This window comes from Nymphaea colorata, unplaced genomic scaffold, assembly GCF_008831285.2.
Source record: "Nymphaea colorata isolate Beijing-Zhang1983 unplaced genomic scaffold, ASM883128v2 scaffold0111, whole genome shotgun sequence".
Classification (NCBI taxonomy): domain Eukaryota; kingdom Viridiplantae; phylum Streptophyta; class Magnoliopsida; order Nymphaeales; family Nymphaeaceae; genus Nymphaea; species Nymphaea colorata.
In genome coordinates this window covers 13,523-23,430 of record NW_022204617.1, presented here as the reverse complement: position 1 = coordinate 23,430, position 9,908 = coordinate 13,523, and the positions used below count along the sequence as shown (strand labels likewise).

Below are 9,908 nucleotides of genomic sequence, written 5' to 3'. Positions count from 1 at the left end.
GCAAGTCGGTCCATCCGCGCACGTGGCCGAGAGGGTGAGGGTACTGTAGTAGAGGATCGGGTTGATAAGGTCGATAGGGGACTACAGCGAGGCCAGGCTGAAGAACTTCTAGCGAATACTGAAGCACTACTCCACGCACGTGCTGAAGCCGGCCCACAAATACAACTTCGACTAGATCAGCTATATCAACCAGCACATGATCATGGAGAGGTTCTTCGCCTTCCTCATCGATTTCAAGCTCAACTAGATCGAGCACGGCGGAGAGAGGAAGCCCATCGTAGAGCCCAGCAGATTGTCCTGCTCTTTAAGAAGTGCTCGTCCAATTCTAAAAATTTGGACCTGCCGTAGTTCATCACCTGTCTGAGAGACTGTGTGTGATGCTGTTTGATTAAAGCATGGATATGCCAAAAAGATGGAGAGGATGGACCGGGAGAGACAGCAGAGGAGGAGAGAGGCCAAGTAGAGGGAAAGGATGAAGAGAGAACAGATGAAGGCTAAAATGCAGCATAGCTGCGCTGAACAGGGAGCGGTCGGCAAATCCAAATCTCCACCAAAGCAGAAAAAAAATAAAACGAACAATCATTGGCGAAATAGGGGACAAGTAACACAGAAGAGTAAACCCAGCATAAGAAACTAACACTATCGGGCAAATAATCAACCTGGAGACGTAACCTCTTTACTGCCTCACTGATGAGTAAAAGATAGAATCCTACATGCAAAAGATAGGCATAGACGATCGCAAATAATAGAGAAGAAGCTGAGGTTCTTCTAAAAGGCAAATTATCGCTACACAGAAGTCTAATAGCTCTAAAGATACAAACCCCAAAGGAAATCAAAAATCAAGGGTCTAATCTCGCTAGTCCGTTCCCAAAAAATAGCTAATTTCCATGCACAGCGAATGGGGAAGATAGAAATCCTAGATATAGAGGCACAACGTGGACAGTACCACTCTTATCATGTAGGATTCAACGACGTCAAGGAGAAGATATAATAGCGGTAGGCAGAGAAGAGTAAAATTCATCTCTCGAGGTCCCTATCCAAGGAGTCATACGAGAGCAAGAGGAAGAAGAGGAGCTAGGAGTATTCCTTCCGCCAGAAGAGCCTGCTTGATCCTTACGCCTTGAAGAGGATTGCCAAACGGGAAGAAGAGACAACCTTGGGCAATAACCTGTACAGCCTGGAGATGCTGCATCGATCGTCGCCAAACCAGCTCCAAATCCATAAGATAATGCCGATAAGTATATCAGTGCAGACCCAACAGACCACATCTTCCTTGATGAGTACGGCTTCATCCAGCCAAGCCAGAGAAAAGCTTCTCTCAACTCAAATGCCGAGATAATCGAATCCGCCAAGCGTAGGGCTTTTGAAGTATAGACCCAATAGTCCAAAAGAGTACCCATGATGTGACATAGTTGAGCAGACTGGCAAAGAATTTGCACCAAAATCAGCATTACCTTGAAAAAATGCTATCGAGGAAATGGTGAACTTAATATTTTCCTTACATAATAATCCATAATCCGATGTATTGCGCAGATAAACAGATATGATCAGATGATGGGCAGGCAGAAGTTGTAGAAGACTCCTTTTTTGAACATCTCTTCAGGCTTACGCCAGCACAGTCCCTTCTTTTATATGATCTTATCCATAGAGTCAGGGCCAGTGTAGTGGGGATCGAGGATAAGGAACTCACATTCCCCCAATTTCCATGAATAATTGATCCCCACGATGCTGTAGGCGTACTATCCTCCTCCGTACATGATGGGACTGCCGACTTTCTCAAAATGCTCTCTGAACATTTCGCATTCCTCTATGATCTTTTTGCCATCGGAAATGTGGAGGATCCTGCAATCGTAGTTGGTCAAATGCTTGACGACCCAGGAGACCTCGGTGGCGCCGATCCACTCCTTGGTGTTTCTCAGTTTGTCCTTGCTTCCGAGGTTGATCCTGTCTATCAGTTACTGTATTTGTGGGATGGTGATCATTTTGGGCATTCTGAGGTGGTTTTGGAGGTTTAGCCAGGAGAGGAGGCTCTGGAGACTGCGGTAGGCGCACCCCCACCCGTGGTCGTTGAAGGATTGGTCGCCGTAGTGAAAGTATTCGTATATGCCCTTTGCGTAGTATTCGATGTGTTTTTACTTTGGTTGCGTCTTTATGAAACGTGGGGGTTGTATAGCTTTTGGGGGCATAGGGAAATGGACCATTTGGAAGGCTAGAATTGTGATTTTTGAATGAGGTGAGGACTTACTCTGCAGCCTTGTTGATGGAATCCTTTACTGCGTTATTACTGCCATTTTCGAGTCGATTTCTATGGTATGGAACAATGGTGAGTTGCTGCCTACTAGAGGCTTGATTTCGATGGAAGGCTGATTGATTTTGGCAACTCTGACGGTGATTTAGAGTTCAAATGTGAATGCTTCGAGTTCTCTCTGTATATTTTTCCAGTTCTTCTCTTCGTAGAGGGATAGGCAATTTTTTACTTCATCTTTTATCCTCGTGTATATCTCTCCAACGTTTTCATGACTGTAGCTTTCGATTTGCTTTGTTGATGCCAATCTCATACATGGATCGAAGGCGAAGCCGACGATTTGCAATTATGCCTCATCCTGCAGGTTGAATACTGGCGGTAGTTGTATCTTCAGGTAAGCTCGCGAGGGGATTGGTTGTTTATTTTGGTTGTTTGGGGCTGGTGGGGTTGATTACATTATTTAAGGTTTATATATAAAGAAACCACCAGCAAATCTTATCAATCAATCCTTATAACAGAACCTTCCGAATAAAAAACCAAACCAGACGATTATTGTCCAAAACCTTCGAATCTTTTATTTTCCGACCTTTCAGTAAATAAAAACAAGTAAATAGATTAATGATCATTTTGAAGATTCATCTTTGGGTGGGTGTTCAACTCGGCCATAAATACCACTGCGGGGTATTTAGAATTAAATGTGATGATATTAGAATATTTAATAAATGGGCTTACATAACATAAGCTTTTTGGTGATAGTAGGTGATTATTTGCACCGAGAAATCCTTCCACCCGGCCCACATGCCAAATTTCGCTTCCTTTTTCTCTGGAATTTTCGCCAAAGGGGGCTCTTTAAGGGTGCATGCGGATCCAACGGTGGCGTTAGTTGGTGGATTATTCGATCCTGATGGGCTGTGATTTATTTATATTCATAAAATTATCAATGTCCTTTCAAGGAATCAGAAAAATCAGAGAGGCCAAAAGAGGCACCCCTGTCCTCCTTGAAAACACCGAGATTAGCCTCGTCCCGCCCCTCAAGTCCTTCCAGTTTCCCATACAACTCAAGACCAACAACCTCAGCAGTGAAATCCGAAGCACCAGGGACTCATAACTCAAAAGCGACTCACCGACCCTCCAAAAAAGAAAGGATAGCCTCCACAGAAACAGCAACTCCAAGGATAAGGAGCGTCGGACCCTCATCGGTAATTTCTTGTAACATTTTATCTATAAAGGCATGTTAATCTCGACAGCATTAAAAATGTAAAATTGAACAGAGAGGCAAAAAATGATTTCCTAGACAACATCCAAACCGAACGCATCGGCTTCAATCGCAGCAGTATAGAATACTCATAACCTAAAAATCGACCAGGACTCGCCAATTTCACCCTGGTCTTCGTTGTCGGCAAGGGCGGGTTCGGCAAGGTCTGGAAAGTCATGGATAAAAACACCAAAACCATCTACGCCATGAAACAAATGCAAAAAGTTAAAATCATCTCCAAAAGATCGTCAACTCAGTGATGAACTAAAGGGAATTACTCGTCAGATTGAAACACCCTTCCTGGTAACATGGTCAGCTCCTTCCAAGATCGCGAGTATCTTTACCTGGTGATGGACTATTGCAATCGAGGAGACATGCGATACCACTTGGGCAACCACCGTGTCTTCAGTGAAGCCTAATCTCGGTTTTTCATCGCGTGTATTGTCGTCTGCTTGGAGTATATGCACTCCAGAAGGATCATCCACCGCGATCTGAAGCCCGAGAACCTTGTCTTCGATGAGAAGGGATATGTGCGGGTCACTGACCTTGGAGTCTCCAGAGAGGTAAAAGCTAATAATGCTGACGATACCAGCGGAACGCCAGGTTATATGGCCCCTTAGGTCATTTGCAAGATGAACCATTCATACGGCGTGGACTTTTTTGCCCTTGGAGTCATGGCTTTTGAGTTTATGACTGGCAAGCGACCCTATTTGGGAGCCAACCGTAAAGAGATCAGAGAGAAAATACTTGCAAAGCAGGTGCAACTTGATGAATCCCTCCGTACGGATGGAGCAAAGAGAGCGTGGACTTCATCAACCGTCTGATCCAAAGGAAGGCATAGAATCGTTTAGGTTTCAACGGCATCGAATAGGTGAAATATCATCCATTCCTTGCGAAGATAGACTGGACTCTCCTATAGCAGCGCAAGTTAAAAAGCCCTTTCTTTCCAGATGTATTCTCCATTTAATTTAGAGCATATAGGAGGATTACGTGAACTACAAGGAGTGCATTTCCGAAGACACCGAGATCCAGGATATGGAGGAGTACCAGATGTTGCTGCGCCACCAGGATACTCAGCGCGCCTTCGAGGGTTATGACTATAGTGGACCGATGATTCGTTCTAAAAAGAGTTAGGGAATCACGATGAGCGGTTTTAGCACTCGCAAGAAACCTTGAACACTTACATACTCATATCTTTCTTAATAATTTCATCACATACTTTAAAAATAAATAATAATAAAAAACTCAAATAAAAATAAACATCTAAATATCAATCCCTTTACTGCATTCCAATTTTATAACGATACCAATCCTTGCCCTAGACTGATTCCAAAGTTCGGCTTTTCGATTATAAAGTTATTATTATCACTATATAAAGATGTAAAAGGACCCATTAGTAATCTCGAACAAATCGTGCAAGACCTATTTCCTGGTGGACGGTTCAAAGGTCTACTTTAGCGGCGATTTCGATTCCGGAAATCTCTAGAGGGCGGAGCAGCTTTCCCCTATGTCGTAAGGCATGTCCGAAGCAGTACAGGGTGACACCGGGTTTCGACAAGACGCGTCAATCGACCCGCAAAACCTTTTTCCACTTCAAAACTCACGGATTCAAGCATTGCACTGTCAAGTTCATCGTGACAAGGGCCTACCTCCTCGAACAGTTCATCCGGAATGTCCCTATTTTTAAACCTAGAATGATGATTCCTCGGAAATCTACCATCCCGTCGCCCGCAGGCATACCCACCACCCCTTCGAAAAGGTGAAACAGGACGTCAAGATATACGTACGCATGAAGAAATCAAGTACAACTCTGCAGACGAGCCCTAGCTCTCCTTCTGCTTCACTTTCGACCAGGAAAATTGGGTGGAATTTGCCTTTACATACCCCTACTCCTACGAGGACTGCGAGAACCTCATCAATACCCTCGCCGTCAAATATCGAAAACATGCTTAAATTTATTTTCATGATGAGGTTCTGTGCCGCACCAGCGAAACCAGAAAAGTGCACGTTGTCACCATCACCGATCGAAGGAACATCGGCACGAACGATAGCCTGCAGTCTAAGGCATTTTTGAGGAAGGATCTGACCGACCCTTCAAGATAGATAAACCGAGGATCTTCATATCAGCTAGAGTCCATCCTGGTGAGTCTCCTGCCTCATACTGCATGGAGGGGATTATGAAATTTTGTTAAATTAGAAGGACTATCGCTCTTACCTCCTCAGGAAGAATTTCCATTTCACTCTCATACCCATGCTGAATCCTTAGGGGGTTTTCGAAGGCATGTTTCGTAACGATTTGAATGGCGAAAATCTGAACAGGATGTATGTGTATTGCGATCCCAAAAAGCAGTAAGCCAAATACCATATATAGTAAATCGATATGGAGTGTGAAAAAGTATCTTTAATCGGTGTAAAAGTGATTTTTTCTTCGATTTGCATGCCCATCCTTCGAGGAAAGGTTTTTCATTTACGGTAATGCTCTTCAATAATTTTTATAACAGGTTTAGGCTCAAATTTTCAGCAAGATGATCGAGTACAATTGCCCCTATTTTGAAAACTTAGACTGCATATACTCTTAGAAGGCAATGACAGCGAAGGACAAGCATGACAACTTCACCAAGTAAGGCTGTGCTCGTGTCTTCTACCACAACCTCTTCAAAATGATCCATTCCTACACCGTATAGTGCGGCTACTTCTCACCGACCAAGTTGAACCCGTATCCTCCTCAACGCTAATTCACCATCCCTGGCTCTGAGTATGTCTGTACGCTGGATTGGTAATCTTTTTCAACGAAGGAGTATACTCCTTAAAGCTATATGATGTAGGGAAAAGTCTTCTCATATCAATCATCGATATCTTCCACATCAATCCTTATACACGCATCTCTACTTCAGATTTCAAGTCAATCAATTGTCTCAGGAAGTTCACAGCGCAGCGAGTGTATAACGAGGTTGAAAGATTCAGGCTGGTTGACAGTAACTGCTACCGAAAGATCAGAGAAATTGCGAAACTGATCGAGGATAATTATTACATACCGAGGTTCAAGGCTTACGGATTGACAGTGTCGAGAATTACGGTATGAAGCATCGAAAGAAATCATTCAGCATCAATAATCGATTGTACAGGCAAAACAAATCAGTGCATTAGAAGAAATAATAGATAAAGGACGCGGAAAGTATCAATGCTAAGTAGACACAGGAAGAAATGTTGCTACAAGGATCGTGACACCGATAAAGAGTATGAGTGAAAAGAAGATAGGAATGGATGCGGTGTAAACCTTCTCCCGATATCCCAAATACACGATTGACATATAGAGAAAGATAAGATTGAATAAAGCTGAAAAAATGCTGGAAAAAATCGATAATTTTCATATATAGACAAGTGAGTCAGCCCCCATAATACGAAAGGATTGTCGTTTTCGAAATTTGTCTCGCATTAGAAAGTGGAATAGCCTTCTCGCTTTAGGAAGATGGAGGAAGAAATTATTGCGGAGCTGCTTCATGCCAAATTGAGAACGTAGGGTAAGAGAGCAAGCGAGGGACTTCTCAAGATCGATAGGCTGGTTCTTTTTTGAGGAAGTAAGGAAAATCCTCAATTGCCCAACATTCATCCCGATAAATTCGAGTAAAATCAGACGAAAAAGAGTAATTAATGAATGAATGATGCTTTATTTTTTTATTCCTAATGCATCAAAGACGTTGATAAATGTGTGTAATGCCAAGGTTATGGTTATTCATGATCAATCCTCCACGATGGTGACTTGATCTCCTTCCGACTGCAGCAGAACAATCAACTTGAATCCTCCGCTATAAGAGCCTTCAGTTCAGGCTTTATATCGGTTGCGCTGATCTTCATGGAGAATTCTTGGGAGGGTCGTTTTCCTTCCTTTCTAAAGTATATAAAATTCTCCTGGAAGTTGATTCCAATCACAACGATTTCATTCTCTTCGAAGTTCCACCCCACGATTTCCTTTCTATTCATGACTGAGATTGAATGGTGGAAGGAGATGGCAGTGCCCGGGTTGTTTCCGTTTTGGCCGATGAGGTAGGCTCCCGATCCACTGCCATAGCTATTGCAGAACTACTTTTCTCTGACGATGGATTATGGCAAACGCCCACCATAATATTGCCTGAGACTGACTTATCGATGCGGATACGGATCTAATGCTACTTTTAACTAAAATTTTTGCCACCGATAGCCGCAAATCGATGGCCAGAATGCGAAACTTTCGTAGCTGTTCGGAGGTTGGATGAGATGCTGAGGTATGGATGTTTGGCTGAGTGGGAAAAGCAGTCAAGTTATGGGAAATTCAAGAGTTGGTTAATTTTGGAGGCTGAGGATTGGTTGGTCTTGAAGACAACAGAGGAAAGATTTGTCTTCTGGGGTGAGTCTGGGTACCCTGATGGCATTTCGTCTATTTTGGACGTTTTGAATAGGTTTTGCTGGTTGTTTTTGTTGAGATTCTTGAAGATGCTTTCATCTTGGCCATCTATTCCGTGTTGGTGTCCACTTGCAGCTTCAATGAGCTCAGCAATCCCACCACTCTCTATACCACGTTCCTGATATTGCTTGGCTCGCCTTCCTAGTTCTCTTCTCCGAACTCTCTGCAAACGAACTGCGTGAGATAGGTAAGCATGGATTTATACTCTTCCTTTTCTCGTTCGACCTAAAGCAGTTCTGGGACCACTTTCTTGAGGGATGTGAGGTTGTGGCCCGCGTGTTCCTCTTGCGAGCAGAGGGAACAGCTGAGTTGGTTTCTATTCTTGGAGCATTATGGCTCCAGACAGAGAGCAGTTACAATTTAGCCTCTGTGAGTTTATTTTCGAGTGCAGCAGAACATTATAATTATACACACAGAGGAAAGTTGCACATTATCAGCATTGATGGAATTAATGGTATTCACTTTTAAGAACATTTTTATGCCCTAAAAACTTATGCATATGGGATTTGGAATATATTTTATAATAGTTTGACAATGGGTGGCAAAAAATGGTGCGAATATTGTCGTATAAACATAAACTACAACAAAAAAGACATCCAAGATCACGAATAGACTCGTCTGCATCTGCAGAACAAGCAAAAGGCCATCAAATTCTAGCGCATCAAAATCCAGCAATAGTAGAAACAGAAAAGACAGGAACAGAAACAAAACGCACTCCTCAGCACAGCAAACATACCGAAGGCTGCCAAGGGGTCATAACTATAGAAACAAATAGAATCGTATAGGAATGAAGTCTTCACTAGTGGAAAGGCTGCCATTCATCAATTGATTGCAGAAAGGACTAAGGGCTTGTATGGCGCGCCTATATAATTCCCGATAAGGAAGATTTGGTCCTTGCTTAAAATTACAAGCCGGCGAAAGAGGGAGACGAGGACGGTGATAGCAGTGAGGAGTTCGAAATGTGGAGGATCGATATTTGCGAGGAGACTGGGGATCCTTGCTTCATCAACAACGTCACAAAGGCCAAGTACTTGAGCCTCCCAAGGGCTACATCATGAGCGAGCACCAGAAGGAGGAGTGGGAGTATCTCAAGTAGATTTGCAAGGAAAAAGTGGACAATGCGGATAATACAGTCAACATCTCCGAGTGGCAGGAAGTGCCGAGGAGGAGGATTACTTCAAGGTCAATAGGGCAGAATAGTCCGACCCTGAAGAGAGTGAGCAGAAGGGCGGGAAGGAGGAAAACCGGAAGAGGAGGCACCCGTAGGTGAAGAGGGCTAACGAATAGATAAAGCCCGAAGAAGTGGAGGTGAAGAAGTCATGGATTGAGGACCTGTAGGAGAAGGTGAACAAAAATTAAGTGGACGCCAACTAAGTGATGGAAACAGTCATCTATCACAAATTGGCGGCCTGCAAAAATTGAAGGAAAAGAATGAGACTCTGAAGAAATTGATCAAGGGAGATATCGAGATTCGGCAGACCCTAGAGGAGGGAATAAAGAAAGATGATATCTTCTCGTAAGTAAAGCAATAGCCTGTCGGTTTCAAGCCAAAGAAGAAGCTTAAAACTGTAAAAATAACCGACGACAATGATATTTGACACTTCCCGAGTACATACGTATATCCCATATATAAAAAATGTATATACCCTGTTCACGATCACTAAATGGACTCTGATTCTGGTTTTTCTCATCTGAGACAGTTTCGCTCACCAGTTGGCTCAGCAATTTGTAGACCAGTTCATTCTCATTCTCTATCTCCTCCAAAACCTCCTTCTCCTCCACTTGGTGCTTCGACGGACTCTCGCTCTGCAGCCTGGCGTTTATTTCTTCGGTCTCTTCGAAGAAGTGGGCGAAACGTTAGGGCAGTTTGGAGATACTGTAGAAGGGCTTTGCCACCTCGTGGACCACTCTGACGCTTTCGTCTGTGTTTTTCTAGCGGTTGAGATACTCTCCCATCCAGCCTTCAT

The 9,908-nt window shown here is 43.4% G+C and overlaps 1 protein-coding gene across 1 annotated transcript; it reads left to right on the top strand.

Moving 5' to 3' along the window:
• Positions 1-3,706: 3,706 nt before the first annotated feature.
• Positions 3,707-4,419, top strand: LOC116268099 (uncharacterized). The gene is given in 4 exon segments (XM_031649906.1): positions 3,707-3,746; positions 3,749-3,800; positions 3,802-4,274; positions 4,277-4,419. Coding segments are annotated over 4 exon segments (708 nt in total).
• Positions 4,420-9,908: the final 5,489 nt, after the last annotated feature.